The sequence below is a fragment of the Coregonus lavaretus genome (assembly GCF_964263955.1).
Source record: "Coregonus lavaretus genome assembly, contig: HAP1_SCAFFOLD_1186, whole genome shotgun sequence".
Classification (NCBI taxonomy): domain Eukaryota; kingdom Metazoa; phylum Chordata; class Actinopteri; order Salmoniformes; family Salmonidae; genus Coregonus; species Coregonus lavaretus.
Window position 1 is genome coordinate 135,001 of NW_028166989.1, and position 18,512 is coordinate 153,512.

Genomic DNA, 18,512 nt, shown 5'->3' on the forward strand with positions numbered 1-18,512 from the left:
TGACCCACTACAGGGTCAAATCTACACCTTCACTGACCCACTACAGGGTCAAATCTACCCCTTCACTGACCCACTACAGGGTCAAATCTACCCCTTCACTGACCCACTACAGGGTTAAATCTACCTCTTCACTGACCCACTACAGGGTCAAATCTACACCTTCACTGACCCACTACAGGGTTAAATCTACCTCTTCACTGACCCACTACAGGGTCAAATCTACACCTTCACTGACCCACTACAGGGTCAAATCTACCTCTTCACTGACCCACTACAGGGTCCAATCTACCTCTTCACTGACCCACTACAGGGTTATATCTACCTCTTCACTGACCCACTACAGGGTCAAATCTACCCCTTCACTGACCCACTACAGGGTTAAATCTACCCCTTCACTGACCCACTACAGGGTTAAATCTACCCCTTCACTGACCCACTACAGGGTTAAATCTACCCCTTCACTGACCCACTACAGGGTTAAATCTACCCCTTCACTGACCCACTACACGGTTAAATCTACCCCTTCACTGTACCCACTACAGGGTCAAATCTACCTCTTCACTGACCCACTACAGGGTCAAATCTACCCCTTCACTGACCCACTACAGGGTCAAATCTACCCCTTCACTGACCCACTACAGGGTCAAATCTACCCCTTCACTGACCCACTACAGGGTTAAATCCACCCCTTCACTGACCCACTACAGGGTTAAATCTACCCCTTCACTGACCCACTACAGGGTCAAATCTACCCCTTCACTGACCCACTACAGGGTCAAATCTACCCCTTCACTGACCCACTACAGGGTTAAATCTACCCCTTCACTGACCCACTACAGGGTTAAATCTACCTCTTCACTGACCCACTACAGGGTCAAATCTACACCTTCACTGACCCACTACAGGGTCAAATCTACCTCTTCACTGACCCACTACAGGGTCCAATCTACCTCTTCACTGACCCACTACAGGGTCAAATCTACCCCTTCACTGACCCACTACAGGGTTAAATCTACCCCTTCACTGACCCACTACAGGGTTAAATCTACCCCTTCACTGACCCACTACAGGGTTAAATCTACCCCTTCACTGACCCACTACAGGGTTAAATCTACACCTTCACTGACCCACTACAGGGTCAAATCTACCCCTTCACTGACCCACTACAGGGTTAAATCTACCCCTTCACTGACCCACTACAGGGTCAAATCCACCTGACATAAATTTGCCTGTGAATAAATTAAATGAGATCTATCATAAATCAGCCACAAAAGCAAATGTATGCAAAGAAAAAACAGATATAATTGGAAACCTCAAAAAGAGAAATGGTTTGATGCCGAATGTAATCTCATAAGGAAAAAATGTAGATCTTTATCAAATAGAAAACATCACCAACCACAGGACAGAGACGTTGGGCAACAATATTGTGACACATCGAAAGATTACAAACAAAACCTAAGACGGAGGAAACGGAAGCATTTTGAGAACACTCTGAAAGAGACTGAAGACTCCATCGATGGAAACCAGTTCTGGTCTAAATGGAAAACAGAGGAATGGCAACATTTGGAAAGATCATTTGGAAAGTCTCTGGAATAATACCTTCAGAAGACTTTACTTTAAACTAAAGTTTAAAAATCAGTGCCTCTGGTGGATTTGGTCTGGCAGTGAATGAATTAAAAGAAAAAGCCTGCAAAACATTTAAAAAATAAATATTCCTATCCAAATCCGGTGCAAAATATTCAATTGTGTGATTTTACAAATTGCACTATATGGAAGCATTCGGAGGAAAAACCCAAAAGAAAATCTACATACAGAATTCTGCAGAATGATCCTAAATATCCAAAAGAAAGTACCAGATAATGCAGAGCGGAACTCGGACCGTCCCCTTTCATTGTAAATATAAAAGAAAAGGACAGGAACATTTTGGCACCATTTGAAATGAAGCCCCCAAAACATCCTTACAATTCAAAGCACTGGAAACCCAAGAGCTGAACCCTGAAAAGAGTCCCCTATGTCAGCTGTTAAAAAACACTAAACAACCTTATTATCCAAACACACAGGGAAATCAATCAAATTGTTACAGAAATGAAAACCTCCTATTAGACAAAGTGGGAAAATGAAACTAACTATTTGACCCTCCAAAGAGAACACAAATGGTCAGAATATCTCTACTCTGTCAGAGATACAAAACAGAGACAGATCCTGACTAAATACAGGCTCAGCCACCAACTGGCTATTGAAAAGACACAAGAAGACATGGCTACCCAAAGAGGAGCGTCTATGTGGTCACTGAACGACAGGGGAGGTAGAGACAGAGATGCACTGTCTCCTCTACCGGGAGAAATACTCCCAAATAAGATAATATTTTTTTCAAGAAAATATCTACATCAATTCCCAACTTCTGGGCATTTACTAATGACATAAAAGCTGGGAATTATTCTGGGTGAGGGAGAAACGGCAAATATTACTGCCGGATATGGATCTGATTGCCATAACCTGAGGGACATCCCATGACCATTAGTTTCCTGAAGTGGTCCTCTGTAGCTCAGCTGGTAGAGCACGGCGCTTGTAACGCCAGGGTAGTGGGTTCGATCCCCGGGACCACCCATACACACACACACAAAAAATAATAATATGCACGCATGACTGTAAGTCGCTTTGGATAAAAGTGTCTGCTAAATGGCATATTATTATTATTATTATTATTATTATTATTATTATTATTATTATTATTATTATATATACTACATCCATTGCTACTACTGAAATGAACTGGATTTCATTCTCCTCATTGGATTTACTGAAATGCTGGACCACTGAACTGCTTTGGCAATATCTACCAATTGTATTTCATGCCAATAAAGCTGAATTAGAGAGAAATATATTTACTTATTTCCCTTTTGTACTTTAACTATTTGCACATTGTTATAACACTGTACATAACCATAATATACAGTGCATTCGGAAAGTATTCAGACCCCTTGACCTTTTCCACATTTTGTTACGTTACAGCCTTATTCTAAAATGGATTAAATAAATAAAAATCCTCATCAATCTACACACAATACCCCATAATGACAAAGCGAAAACAGGTTTTTAGAAACGTTCGCAAATTTATTAAAAATAAAAAACAGAAATACCTTATTTACATACGTTTTCAGAGCCTTTGCTATGAGACTCGAAATTGAGCTCAGGTGCATCCTGTTTCCATTGATCATCCTTGAGATGTTTCTACAACTTGATTGGAGTCCACCTGTGGTAAATTCAATTGATTGGACATGATTTGGAAAGGCACACACCTGTCTATATACGGTCCCACAGTTGACAGTGCATGTCAGAGCAAAAACCAAGCCATGAGGTCGAAGGAATTGTCCGTAGAGCTCCGAGACAGGATTGTGTCGAGGCACAGATCTGGGGAAGGGTACCAAAAAATTTCTGCAGCATTGAAGGTCCCCAAGAACCCAGTGGCCTCCATCATTCTTAAATGGAAGAAGTTTGGAACCACCAAGACTCTTCCTAGAGCTGGCCGCCCGGCCAAACTGAGCAATCGGGGGAGAAGGGCCTTGGTCAGGGAGGTGACCAATAACCCGATGGTCACTCTGACAGACCTCCAGAGTTCCTCTGTGGAGATGGGAGAACCTTCCAGAAGGACAACCATCTCTGCAGCACTCCACCAATCAGGCCTTTATGGTAGAGTGGCCAGACAGATGCCACTCCTCAGTAAAAGGCACATGACAGCCCGCTTGGAGTTTGCCAAAAGGCACCTAAATGACTTTTAGACCATGAGAAACAAGATTCTCTGGTCTGATGAAACCAAGATTGAACTCTTTGGCCTGAATGCCAAGTGCCACGTCTGGAGGAAACCTGGCACCATCCCTACGGTGAAGCATGGTGGTGGCAGCATCATGCTGTGGGGATGTTTTTCAGTGGCAGGAACTGGGAGACTAGTCAGGATCGAGGGAAAGATGAACGGAGCAAAGAACAGAGAGATCCTTGATGAAAACCTGCTCCAGAGCGCTCAGGACCTCAGACTGGGGCCAAGGTTCGTCTTCCAACAGGACAACGACCCTAAGCACACAGCCAAGACAACGCATGAGTGGCTTCGGGACAAGTCTCTGAATGTCCTTGAGTGGCCCAGCCAGAGCCCAGACTTGAACTCAATCGAACATCTCTGGAGAGACCTGAAAATAGCTGTGCATCAACGCTCCCCATCCAACCTGACAGAGCTTGAGAGGATCTGCAGAGAAGAATGGGAGAAACTCCCCAAATACAGGTGTGCCAAGCTTGTAGCGTCATACCCAAGAAGACTCTAGGCTGTAATCGCTGCCAAAGGTGCTTCAACAAAGTACTGAGTAAAGGATCTGAATACTTACGTAAATGTGATATTTCCGTTTTTTATTTGTAATAAATTTGCTAACATTTCTAAAAACCGGTTTTTGCTTTGTCATTATGGGGTATTGTGTGTAGATTGATGAGGGGAAAAAAACAATTTAATCAATTTTAGAATAAGGCTGTAACATAACAACATTTTGAAAAAGTCAAGGGGTCTGAATACTTTCCAAATGCACTGTGAGAGAGAGAGAGAGAGAGAGAGAGAGAGAGAGAGAGAGAGAGAGAGACAGAGAGAGAGAGAGAGAGAGAGAGAGACAGAGACAGAGACAGAGACAGAGAGAGAGAGAGAGAGACAGAGAGAGAGAGAGAGACAGAGAGAGAGACAGAGAGCGACCCAGTTACTCACCCAGTACAGGGTGTACAGCCTGGTGCCGTGTCAGCAGACATCTTACAGCAGAGCCAGTGTCCGTTGAGGTAAGCTGAGGGGTGGTAGGTGCTCAGTCTCTTCCTGTTGCACTGGCTGACCTTGGTCAGGATGTCTATCCAGTCCCGGGCCTCCACACAGTTATTGGCCTGGATGTAGAGAGCTCTCTCTGGCTGGATTACCTGGAACATCTGGGGAGAGAGAGATACGGAGAGAGAGGGGGGGGGGGGAGAGACAGAGAGAAAAAGAGAGAGCGAGAGAGAGAGCGAGAGAGAGAGAGCGAGAGAGAGAGAGCGAGAGCGAGAAAGAGAGAGAGAAAGGAGAGAGAGAGAGAGAGAGAGAGAGAGAGAGAGAGAGAGCGAGACAGAGAGAGAGAGAGAGAGAGAGAGAGAGAGAGAGAGAGAGAGAGAGAGAGACAGAGAGAGACAGAGAGAGAGAGACAGAGAGAGAGAGAGAGAGAGAGAGAGAGAGAGAGAGTGGAGTAAGGCTGTGAACAATCTGAGAGACAAGGCAAGAAGGGCCTTCAACGCCATCAAAAGGAACATAAAACTCAGCAGCTCAATTAGGATCTGGCTAAAGATACTATAGCAGCTATACAGTAGAACCCATTGCCCTTTATGGTTGTGAGGTCTGGCGTCCGCTCACCAACCAAGAATTCACAAAATGGGACAAAAATACCGAATTGAGACACCGCATGCAGAATTCAGCAAAAATATACTTTGTGTACAACGCAAAACCCCAAACAATGCATGCAGAGCAGAACTAGGACTATACCCGCTAGTTATCAAAATCCAGAAGTGAGCTGTTAAATTCTACAACCACAAAAGGAAGCGATGCCCACACATTCCCCCATAAAGCCCTCACCTACAGAGAGATGAACCTAGAGAAGAGTCCCCTCAGCCAGCTGGGCTGGTTCTGGGGCTCTGTTCACAAGCACAAACAGATCCCACAGAGCCCCAGGACAGCAACACAATTAGACCCAACCAAATCACTGGAAAGCAAAAACAATTTGACACACTGGAAAGAATTTACCAAAAAACTGAGCAAACTGGAATGCTATCTGGCCCTAAACAGAGAGTACACAGTGGCAGAATACCTGACCACTGTGACTGACCCAAAATTAAGGAAAGCTTTGACTATGTACAGACCTGGCTCTCAAGAGAAGACAGGCTATGTGCACACTGCCCACAAAATGAGGTGGAAACTGAGCTGCACTTCCTAACCTCCTGCCAAATGTATGACCATATTAGAGACACATATTTCCCTCAGATTACACAGACCCACAAATAATTAGAAAACAAATCAAACATTGATAAACTCCCATATCTACTGGGTGAAATACCACAGTGTGCTTTGAGGCCCGTTGCCATGAGAGAAGGGCAACCAGTGGAGCACAAACAACCTTGTTTATTCTTCCCTGAACTCTAGATAGTTTATTCAGGGTGTGAATATCATGTGAGTTTAGACTCTATGTGTTGTATTTCTATGTTTGGCCGGGGTGTGGTTCCCAATCAGAGGCAGCTGTCGCTCGTTGTCTCTGATTGGGGATCATACTTAGGCAGCCAGTTTTCCTGCCTGGGTTGTGGGATCTTGTTTTGTGCTCGGTGAGTTTGGGCTTGTTAGTGTATAGCCTTCCCACGTCACGTCACGTCACGTCACGTCACGTCACGTCACGTCACGTCACGTCACGTCACGTCACGTCACGTCACGTCACCTGTTGTTGTTTTGTATGTTTATTCGGGTTAATAAACATGGATGCATTTCACGCTGCGCCTTGGTCTGACCCGTCCTTCAACGACCGTGACATTATTCGTACTACAACTATTTGCACATTGCTAAAACACTGTACACAGCTGATAATAACACTTGAACCGTCTGTCTTTATGAAACCTTTTTGAGTGCAATATTTACTGTTCATTTCTAATAGTTTGCTGTTGTTGATGTTGTTTTGTGTCTTTTCACTTTTGTTTATTGTTTATTTCACTTGCTTTGGCAATGTAAACACGTTTCCCATGCCAATAAAGCCCCACTGAATACAATAAGGGTACACAGTTATTAGCCCTCACCGGCTTGATTACCTGGAACATCCAGGGGAACATCTAGGGGGAGGAGGGAGAGAGGGATCTGTTAAAAACCAGAACTGGATAAACCCTATCTAACTCCTGCAGAAGACCAGGTCCTTGGAGACATAGGAGCAATTGTCCTGGAACACAATGTAAATCTAAATAGATGTACAGACTATCTGTAGTCTGGACTGGTAGGTTGTTCAGGCTCATAATATTAATACAGTATTGGTTTGTGCTGGTGGTTGGTGGTTGGTGTTGGTGTTTGGTGGTTGGTGTTTGGTGTTTGGTGTTTGGCAGTTGATGTTTGGCAGTTGGTGTTTGGTGTTGGTGTTTGGTGGTTGGTGTTTGGTGGTTGGTGTTTGGCGGTTGGTGGTTGGTGGTTGGTGTTTGACGGTTGGTGGTTGGTGTTTGGTGGCTGGTGTTTGGCGGTTGGTGTTTGGTGTTTGGCGGTTGGTGGTTGGTGTTTGGTGGTTGGTGTTTGGTGGTTGGTGTTTGGCGGTTGGTGTTTGGCGGTTGGTGGTTGGTGTTTGGCGGTTGGTGGTTGGTGTTTGGCGGTTGGTGTTTGGTGGTTGGTGTTTGGTGTTTGGCGGTTGGTGGTTGGTGTTTGGCGGTTGGTGTTTGGCGGTTGGTGTTTGGCGGTTGGTGGTTGGTGTTTGGCGGTTGGTGGTTGGTGTTTGGCGGTTGGTGTTTGGTGGTTGGTGTTTGGTGTTTGGCAGTTGATGTTTGGCAGTTGGTGTTTGGTGTTGGTGTTTGGTGGTTGGTGTTTGGTGGTTGGTGTTTGGTGGTTGGCAGTTGATGTTTGGCAGTTGGTGTTTGGTGTTGGTGTTTGGTGTTTGGTGGTTGGTGTTTGGTGGTTGGTGTTTGGTGGTTGGTGTTTGGTGGTTGGTGTTTGGTGGTTGGTGTTTGGCGGTTGGTGTTTGGTGGTTGGTGTTTGACGGTTGGTGGTTGGTGTTTGGTGGCTGGTGTTTGGCGGTTGGTGTTTGGTGTTTGGCGGTTGGTGGTTGGTGTTTGGTGGTTGGTGTTTGGCGGTTGGTGTTTGGCGGTTGGTGGTTGGTGTTTGGCGGTTGGTGGTTGGTGTTTGGCGGTTGGTGTTTGGTGGTTGGTGTTTGGTGTTTGGCGGTTGGTGGTTGGTGTTTGGCGGTTGGTGTTTGGCGGTTGGTGTTTGGCGGTTGGTGGTTGGTGTTTGGCGGTTGGTGGTTGGTGTTTGGCGGTTGGTGTTTGGTGGTTGGTGTTTGGTGTTTGGCAGTTGATGTTTGGCAGTTGGTGTTTGGTGTTGGTGTTTGGTGGTTGGTGTTTGGTGGTTGGTGTTTGGTGGTTGGTGTTTGGTGGTTGGCAGTTGATGTTTGGCAGTTGGTGTTTGGTGTTGGTGTTTGGTGGTTGGTGTTTGGTGGTTGGTGTTTGGTGGTTGGTGTTTGGTGGTTGGTGTTTGGTGGTTGGTGTTTGGCGGTTGGTGTTTGGTGGTTGGTGTTTGACGGTTGGTGGTTGGTGTTTGGTGGCTGGTGTTTGGCGGTTGGTGTTTGGTGTTTGGCGGTTGGTGTTTGGTGGTTGGTGTTTGGTGGTTGGTGTTTGGCGGTTGGTGTTTGGCGGTTGGTGGTTGGTGTTTGGCGGTTGGTGGTTGGTGTTTGGCGGTTGGTGTTTGGTGGTTGGTGTTTGGCGGTTGGTGTTTGGCGGTTGGTGTTTGGCGGTTGGTGTTTGGCGGTTGGTGGTTGGTGTTTGGCGGTTGGTGGTTGGTGTTTGGCGGTTGGTGTTTGGTGGTTGGTGTTTGGTGTTTGGCGGTTGGCGGTTGGTGTTTGGCGGTTGGTGTTTGGCGGTTGGTGGTTGGTGTTTGGCGGTTGGTGTTTGGCGGTTGTATTCTTACGTTCTTCATCTTGAATGACTCCTCCTCCAGCCTCTCTACAGCCAGGATGTTCTCTATAGGGATTCTGCAGAGAGCTCCCTCACCTGGAGAAAACAAGGTACTGCATCAGACACCACAACAGACAGCTGTGTGTGTGTGTGTGTGTGTGTGTGTGTGTGTGTGTGTGTGTGTGTGTGTGTGCGCGTGCGTGCGTGCGTGCGTACTGGGTAGTTTGCTCCATTGCAGCTTGGCTTTGATTCCTGCTCACAAAGTTAATCACAAAAAACGACAAATCGACAAAAACTCTTGTCTTTGCGTTCATCAGGAAGTGCATAGAGGATGTTGATCCTAAAGTGACCATTTGAACCCAAACCAGAAACCGTGGATAGATGGCAGCATTCGCGCAAAACTGAAAGCGTGAACCACCGCATTTAACCAAGGTAAGGGACTGGAAACGTGGACGAATACAAACAGACCATCTGTGACCTCCGCAAGACAATCAAACAAGCAGAAATACACATTATAGGGACAAAGAGGAGGAGTCTCAATTCAACGGCTCAGACACCAGACGCATGTGGCTACAGGGACTCCAGACAAACACCGTTATCACCCGCTTGTGGGGAAAACAACTCAGAGCCACCGACGAGGGCCCCCGCTGCTCACGAGGACTGACGGCTCCAGATCGCTGAACTCTATAACACATAGTGGATACCATCCAACTGACTACACCTCTCTAACACATAGTGGATACCATCCAACTAACTACACCTCCTTAACACATAGTGGATACCATCCAACTAACTACACCTCTCTAACACATAGTGGATACCATCCAACTAACTACACCTCTATAACACATAGTGGATACCATCCAACTGACTACACCTCTCTAACACATAGTGGATACCATCCAACTAACTACACCTCTCTAACACATAGTGGATACCATCCAACTGACTACACCTCTCTAACACATAGTGGATACCATCCAACTGACTACACCTCTCTAACACATAGTGGATCCCATCCAACTAACTACACCTCTCTAACACATAGTGGATACCATCCAACTGACTACACCTCTCTAACACATAGTGGATACCATCCAACTGACTACACCTCTCTAACACATAGTGGATACCATCCAACTGACTACACCTCCTTAACACATAGTGGATACCATCCAACTAACTACACCTCTCTAACACATAGTGGATACCATCCAACTAACTACACCTCTCTAACACATAGTGGATACCATCCAACTGACTACACCTCTCTAACACATAGTGGATACCATCCAACTGACTACACCTCTCTAACACATAGTGGATACCATCCAACTAACTACACCTCTCTAACACATAGTGGATACCATCCAACTAACTACACCTCCTTAACACATAGTGGATACCATCCAACTAACTACACCTCTATAACACATAGTGGATACCATCCAACTAACTACACCTCTCTAACACATAGTGGATACCATCCAACTAACTACACCTCTCTAACACATAGTGGATACCATCCAACTAACTACACCTCTCTAACACATAGTGGATACCATCCAACTAACTACACCTCTCTAACACATAGTGGATACCATCCAACTGACTACATCTCTCTAACACATAGTGGATACCATCCAACTAACTACACCTCTCTAACACATAGTGGATACCATCCAACTAACTACACCTCTCTAACACATAGTGGATACCATCCAACTAACTACACCTCTATAACACATAGTGGATACCATCCAACTAACTACACCTCTCTAACACATAGTGGATACCATCCAACTAACTACACCTCTCTAACACATAGTGGATCCCATCCAACTAACTACACCTCTCTAACACATAGTGGATACCATCCAACTAACTACACCTCTCTAACACATAGTGGATACCATCCAACTAACTACACCTCTCTAACACATAGTGGATACCATCCAACTAACTACACCTCTCTAACACATAGTGGATACCATCCAACTAACTACACCTCTCTAACACATAGTGGATACCATCCAACTAACTATACCTCTCTAACACATAGTGGATACCATCCAACTGACTACACCTCTCCAACACATAGTGGATACCATCCAACTAACTACACCTCTCTAACACATAGTGGATACCATCCAACTAACTATACCTCTCTAACACATAGTGGATACCATCCAACTAACTACACCTCTCTAACACACACACAGTGTGCACACACACACACACACACACACACACACACACATACACAAACACACACAGAACTTTGAGCACACTAACAGACCAGACGTAGAATCAGGTCTGACAACCCATAGAAGAGCCCCCACAAACCTTTAGCCTTACTTTTGGTTTTGTGGTAGGTAAACTCATGGTTAGTGAGGCGGAACCACCTCTTCTTGAAGTTCTTCATCCCAAAACGGTTCCTCCCCTGGGCTCGCTTGATCATGAACCTGGAGAGAGGAAGAAATTAGGGAGGGAGAGAAGGAGGAGAGAAGGAGGAGAGAAGGAGGAGAGAAGGAGTGAGAGAAGGAGGAGAGAAGGAGGAGAGAAGGAGGAGAGAAGGAGTGAGAGAAGGAGGAGAGAAGGAGGGAGAGAAGGAGTGAGAGAAGGAGGAGAGAAGGAGGAGAGAAGGAGGAGAGAAGGAGGAGAGAAGGAGGAGAGAAGGAGTGAGAGAAGGAGGAGAGAAGGAGTGAGAGAAGGAGTGAGAGAAGGAGGAGAGAAGGAGGAGAGAAGGAGTGAGAGAAGGAGTGAGAGAAGGAGGAGAGAAGGAGTGAGAGAAGGAGGAGAGAAGGAGGAGAGAAGGAGTGAGAGGAGTGAGAGAAGGAGTGAGAGGAGTGAGAGAAGGAGTGAGAGAAGGAGGAGAGAAGGAGGAGAGAAGGAGTGAGAGAAGGAGTGAGAGAAGGAGTGAGAGAAGGAGGAGAGAAGGAGGAGAGAAGGAGGAGGAGAGAAGGAGTGAGAGAAGGAGGAGAGAAGGAGTGAGAGGAGTGAGAGAAGGAGTGAGAGAAGGAGGAGAGAAGGAGGAGAGAAGGAGGGAGAGAAGGAGGAGAGAAGGAGGAGAGAAGGAGTGAGAGAAGGAGGAGAGAAGTGAGAGAAGGAGTGAGAGAAGGAGGAGAGAAGGAGGAGAGAAGGAGGAGAGAAGGAGTGAGAGAAGGAGTGAGAGAAGGAGTGAGAGAAGGAGGAGAGAAGGAGGAGAGAAGGAGGAGAGAAGGAGTGAGAGAAGGAGGAGAGAAGGGGGAGAGAAGGAGGAGAGAAGGAGGAGAGAAGGAGTGAGAGAAGGAGTGAGAGAAGGAGGAGAGAAGGAGGAGAGAAGGAGGAGAGAAGGAGTGAGAGAAGGAGTGAGAGAAGGAGGAGAGAAGGAGGAGGAGAGAAGGAGGAGAGAAGGAGGAGAGAAGGAGGAGAGAAGGAGTGAGAGAAGGAAGAGAGAAGGAGTGAGAGAAGGAGGAGAGAAGGAGGAGAGAAGGAGGAGGAGAGAAGGAGTGAGAGAAGGAGGAGAGAAGGAGGAGAGAAGGAGGAGAGAAGGAGGAGGAGAGAAGGAGTGAGAGAAGGAGGAGAGAAGGAGGAGAGAAGGAGTGAGAGAAGGAGGAGAGAAGGAGTGAGAGAAGGAGGAGAGAAGGAGGAGAGAAGGAGTGAGAGAAGGAGGAGAGAAGGAGGGAGAGAAGGAGGAGAGAAGGAGGAGAGAAGGAGGGAGAGAAGGAGGAGAGAAGGAGGAGAGAAGGAGGAGAGAAGGAGTGAGAGAAGGAGGAGAGAAGGAGTGAGAGAAGGAGTGAGAGAAGGAGGAGAGAAGGAGGAGAGAAGGAGTGAGAGAAGGAGTGAGAGAAGGAGGAGAGAAGGAGGAGAGAAGGAGTGAGAGAAGGAGGAGAGAAGGAGGAGGAGAGAAGGAGTGAGAGAAGGAGTGAGAGAAGGAGGAGAGAAGGAGTGAGAGAAGGAGTGAGAGAAGGAGGAGAGAAGGAGTGAGAGAAGGAGGAGAGAAGGAGGAGGAGAGAAGGAGTGAGAGAAGGAGTGAGAGAAGGAGGAGAGAAGGAGTGAGAGAAGGAGGAGAGAAGGAGTGAGAGAAGGAGGAGAGAAGGAGTGAGAGAAGGAGGAGAGAAGGAGGAGGAGAGAAGGAGGAGAGAAGGAGTGAGAGAAGGAGGAGAGAAGGAGGAGAGAAGGAGTGAGAGAAGGAGGAGAGAAGGAGGAGAGAAGGAGTGAGAGAAGGAGGAGAGAAGGAGGAGAGAAGGAGTAAGAGAAGGAGTGAGAGAAGGAGGAGAGAAGGAGGAGAGAAGGAGTGAGAGGAGTGAGAGAAGGAGGAGAGAAGGAGGAGAGAAGGAGTGAGAGAAGGAGGAGAGAAGGAGGAGAGAAGGAGTGAGAGAAGGAGTGAGAGAAGGAGTGCGAGAAGGAGGAGAGAAGGAGTGAGAGAAGGAGGAGAGAAGGAGGAGAGAAGGAGTGAGAGAAGGAGTGAGAGAAGGAGGAGAGAAGGAGGAGAGAAGGAGTGAGAGAAGGAGGAGAGAAGGAGGAGAGAAGGAGTGAGAGAAGGAGGAGAGAAGGAGGAGAGAAGGAGTGAGAGAAGGAGTGAGAGAAGGAGGAGAGAAGGAGGAGAGAAGGAGGAGAGAAGGAGTGAGAGAAGGAGTGAGAGAAGGAGGAGAGAAGGAGGAGAGACAATCAGCAAGAGAAGCCTTCAGAGAAACATTCCATCAGTGTTCCAGGATTCAAATGGTCATTGAAGTGGATGGTGAAGATAGTGAGTTGTAATTGGACTGTTCTGTTTTGACCCATCCTCTGAGGTGACCACAGGTAGGAGTACAGTGCATTCGGAAAGTATTCAGACCCCTTTGTTATATTACAGCCTTATTCTAAAATGGATTAAAAATAAATAAATCACATTTTGCCTCGAATTCTGCACGTTTATTAAAATAAAAAACAGAAATATGTTATTTACATAAGTATTCAGACCCTTTGCTATGAGACTTCGAAATTCAGCTCAGGTGCATCCTGTTTCCATTGATCATCCTTGAGATGTTTCTACAACTTGATTGGAGTCCACACCTGTGGTAAATTCAATTGATGGGACATGATTTGGAAAGGCACACACCTGTCTATATAAGGTCCCACAGTTGACAGTGCATGTCAGAGCAAAAACCAAGCCATGAGGTTGAAGGAATTGTCCGTAGAGCTCAGAGACAGGATTGTGTCGAGGCACAGATCTGGGGAAGGGTACCAAAAAATGTCTGCAGCATTGAAGGTCCCCAAGAACCCAGTGGCCTCCATCATTCTTAAATGGAAGAAGTTTGGAACCACCTAGACTCTTCCTAGAGCTGGTTTTCTCTCTTACCCCTAACCCCTTCAGTGTTACCCCCCTGTGTTTTCTCTCTTACCCCTAACCCCCTCAGTGTTACCCCCCTGTGTTCTCTCTCTGACCCCTAACCCCCTCAGTGTTACCCCCTGTGTTCTCTCTCTTACCCCTAACCCCCTCAGTGTTACCCCCCTGTGTTCTCTCTCTTACCCCTAACCCCCTGTGTTCTCTCTCTTACCCCTAACCCCTTCAGTGTTACCCCCCTGTGTTTTCTCTCTTACCCCTAACCCCCTCAGTGTTACCCCCCTGTGTTCTCTCTCTGACCCCTAACCCCCTCAGTGTTACCCCCTGTGTTCTCTCTCTTACCCCTAACCCCCTCAGTGTTACCCCCCTGTGTTCTCTCTCTTACCCCTAACCCCCTGTGTTCTCTCTCTTACCCCTAACCCCCTCAGTGTTACCCCCCTGTGTTCTCTCTCTTACCCCTAACCCCCTCAGTGTTACCCCCCCTGTGTTCTCTCTCTTACCCCTAACCCCCTCAGTGTTACCCCCCCTGTGTTCTCTCTCTTACCCCTAACCCCCTCAGTGTTACCCCCCTGTGTTCTCTCTCTTACCCCTAACCCCTTCAGTGTTACCCCCCTGTGTTCTCTCTCTTACCCCTAACCCCCTCAGTGTTACCCCCTGTGTTCTCTCTCTTACCCCTAACCCCCTCAGTGTTACCCCCCTGTGTTCTCTCTCTTACCCCTAACCCCTTCAGTGTTACCCCCCTGTGTTCTCTCTCTTACCCCTAACCCCCTCAGTGTTACCCCCCTGTGTTCTCTCTCTTACCCCTAACCCCCTCAGTGTTACCCCCCTGTGTTCTCTCTCTTACCCCTAACCCCTTCAGTGTTACCCCCCTGTGTTCTCTCTCTTACCCCTAACCCCCTCAGTGTTACCCCCCTGTGTTCTCTCTCTTACCCCTAACCCCCTCAGTGTTACCCCCCTGTGTTCTCTCTCTTACCCCTAACCCCCTCAGTGTTACCCCCCCTGTGTTCTCTCTCTTACCCCTAACCCCCTCAGTGTTACCCCCCTGTGTTCTCTCTCTTACCCCTAACCCCCTCAGTGTTACCCCCCTGTGTTCTCTCTCTTACCCCTAACCCCCTCAGTGTTACCCCCCCTGTGTTCTCTCTCTTACCCCTAACCCCCTCAGTGTTACCCCCCTGTGTTCTCTCTCTTACCCCTAACCCCCTCAGTGTTACCCCCCTGTGTTCTCTCTCTTACCCCTAACCCCCTCAGTGTTACCCCCCTGTGTTCTCTGTCTTACCCCTAACCCCCTCAGTGTTACCCCCCTGTGTTCTCTCTCTTACCCCTAACCCCCTCAGTATTACCCCCCTGTGTTCTCTCTCTCTTACCCCTCTTTCAGCATGATGGGAGTCTCGATACTCTTCTGGTCCCATCTCCCTGACGACGAGATCAGGTCCAGGAACTAAAGACAGACAGACAGACAGACAGAGGGCGCATCTCAAATTTACATTTGACATTTTAGTCATTTTAGCAGACACTCTTATCCAGAGCGACTTACAGGAGCAATTATGGTTAAGTGCCTTGCTCAAGGGCACATCGGCAGATTTTTCACCTAGTCGGCTCGGGGATTCGAACCAGCAACCTTTCGGGAACTGGCCCAACGCTCTTATTCTCTAAGCTACCTGCCAAATCACACCCTATTCCCTACGTGGTGCACTACTTCTGGTGTCCCAAATCACACCCTATTCCCTATGTGGTGCACTACTTCTGGTGTCCCAAATGGCACCCTATTCCCTATGTGGTGCACTACTTCTGGTGTCCCAAATGGCACCCTATTCCCTATGTGGTGCACTACTTCTGGTGTCCCAAATCACACCCTATTCCCTATGTGGTACACTACTTCTGGTGCCCCAAATCACACCCAATTCCCTATGAAGTACACTTCTTTTGACCAGAGCCTAGGCAACATCACCTCCGCCAAGCTGACTCTCAACACGGGGCCCCCCCCAGGGATGTGTGCTTAGCCCCCTCCTGTAACCCCTGTTTACCCACGACTGTGTGGCCGCGCACGACTCCAACTCCATCATCAATTAACCAAAGGCGATCAGACAGCCTATAGGGAGGAGGTCAGAGACCTGACAGTGTGGTGCCATGACAACAGCAAGCTGATAATGGACTACAGGAAACGGTTGGGGGGGGGGGGGGCACACCCCCGTCCACATCGACGGAGCCGCAGTGGAGAGGGTCGAGAGCTTCAAGTTCCTCGGTGTCCACATCACTGAGGACTTCACGTGGTCCTCTCACGCCAGAACAATCGTGAAGAAGGCACGGCACAACGCCTCTTCTCCCTCGGGAGGCTGAAACCATTTGGCATGGCCCCTTCAGATCCTCAGGAACTTTTACAGCTGCCCCATCGAGAGCATCCTGACTGGTTGTATCACCGTCTGGTATGGCAACTGCACCGCCCTCGACCGGAAGGCCCTACAGAGTGTGGTGCAGACGGCCCAGCGCATCACTGTGGGTGAGCTCCCAGCCATCCAAGACGTAGTCTGCCAGGCGGTGTCTAAAAATTGCCAAAAGACTCCAGCCACCCGAGGCATGGACTGTTCTCCCTGCTCCTCTCCTGCAGGCGGTACCGGTGCTCAGACAAACAGAGTCCTAAACAGCTTCTACCCCCCTTGGCCATAAGACTGTTAAATGGCTAACAACTACTGCTCTCCCTCTCCCACAGACTGTCCACACTGACCCATCCACAGGTCTCTACCCACTCAGACACCAACCTACGCTGCTGCTAAAATCATTATCGATCATTATCATTATCGATCATTATCATTATCATTATCGATCATTATCATTATCATTATCGATCATTATCATTATCGATCATTATCGATCATTATCATTATCGATCATTATCATTATCGATCATTATCATTATCGTTATCGATCATTATCATTATCGATCATTATCGATCATTATCATTATCGATCATTATCATTATCGATCATTATCATTATCGATCATTATCATTATCATTATCGATCATTATCATTATCGATCATTATCGATCATTATCATTATCGATCATTATCATTATCGATCATTATCATTATCGATCATTATCATTATCGATCATTATCATTATCCAGCACTTTTCTACTCCATCACACTGCTGTCAATTGATTATTGATTTCCATCACCATTAGTATCTATCTATTTATCCTACTACCAGTCACTTTTTATGTATAAATCCACCCTGAACGTTGAATAAGGTACTGACCTGTATATTCAACCACTCCAGTACCCCTGAACATTGAATAATGCAATTTCAGAATGTGGCCCCCCTTGTCCCCAGAGAAAGTTGCGCCCCTGATTCTGATCACTGCATTGTTGGGGAAGAGCTCTCAATTTCATAAGCAGGAGAGTAGACGATGAGACTCACGTTCTTCACAGCGTCAGCATGCTTCTGCTCACTGAAGTAATCGTAGAAGGCCGCCATGTACGTCTCTTTGAAATTAGCTGATTTAGACTTGGCCAGGCTCCCCAGGGTCTGAATGGTCTTGGAGATGAGGGTGAGGGTCCGAGATGTGGCGGGGTCCTGGCGAGGAAAGGGCCTAAGGTTAGTATACTACTGACACACACTTACTCACACACTGAAGGGTGCATCCTGTATTATACACTGTGACCCACACTGAAGGGTGCATCCTGTATTATACACTGTGACCCACAGTAGGGTGAATCCTGTATTCTACACTGTGACCCACAGTAGGGTGAATCCTGTATTATACACTGTGACCCACACTGAAGGGTGAATGCTGTATTATACACTGTGACCCACAGTGGGGTGAATCCTGTATTATACACTGTGACCCACAGTGGGGTGAATCCTGTATTATACACTGTGACCCACAGTAGGGTGAATCCTGTATTATACACTGTGACCCACAGTAGGGTGAATCCTGTATTATACACTGTGACCCACAGTAGGGTGAATCCTGTATTATACACTGTGACCCACAGTAGGGTGAATCCTGTATTATACACTGTGACCCACAGTAGGGTGACTCCTGTATTATACACTGTGACCCACAGTGAATCCTGTATTATACACTGTGACCCACAGTGGGGTGAATCCTGTATTATACACTGTGACCCACAGTAGGGTGAATCCTGTATTATACACTGTGACCCACAGTGAATCCTGTATTATACACTGTGACCCACAGTGGGGTGAATCCTGTATTATACACTGTGACCCACAGTAGGGTGAATCCTGTATTCTACACTGTGACCCACAGTAGGGTGAATCCTAGTGTGTTCTCACCGGGTGATGCGGTCGCAGCTGGAACAGGTTGGGAGAGAGGATGGCCGGGGCGAAGAATCGCAGAAAGATAAAACTACTGACCGCTGTGTACCTCACATCCTGGTCAACTACAGAAACACAGAGAAGTGATGTTAGCACAGTCCAGCAGGTGGCAGTGCAGCCTATGAGACTAAACTAGAGAAGACAACCAACTGATGAAGACATGGAAGTAAACAGGAAACAGTCTTTAACAACAT

General features: G+C 47.3%; 1 protein-coding gene across 1 annotated transcript in view; it reads right to left on the reverse strand.

Moving 5' to 3' along the window:
* The window catches only part of LOC311114027 (ras GTPase-activating protein 3-like), a gene marked incomplete at its 5' end in the record, with an annotated part of 24,865 nt that extends 6,482 nt beyond the window's left edge, over positions 1–18,383 (reverse strand). Inside the window, 7 exons of the mRNA XM_084189302.1 lie at positions 4,739–4,947; positions 6,835–6,855; positions 8,681–8,763; positions 11,026–11,132; positions 15,340–15,413; positions 17,395–17,550; positions 18,277–18,383. Of these exons, the coding sequence (XP_084045428.1) occupies positions 4,739–4,947; positions 6,835–6,855; positions 8,681–8,763; positions 11,026–11,132; positions 15,340–15,413; positions 17,395–17,550; positions 18,277–18,383 (757 nt within the window). The remainder of the gene's footprint in view (positions 1–4,738; positions 4,948–6,834; positions 6,856–8,680; positions 8,764–11,025; positions 11,133–15,339; positions 15,414–17,394; positions 17,551–18,276) is intronic.
* Between the last annotated feature and the right edge of the window lie 129 nt (positions 18,384–18,512).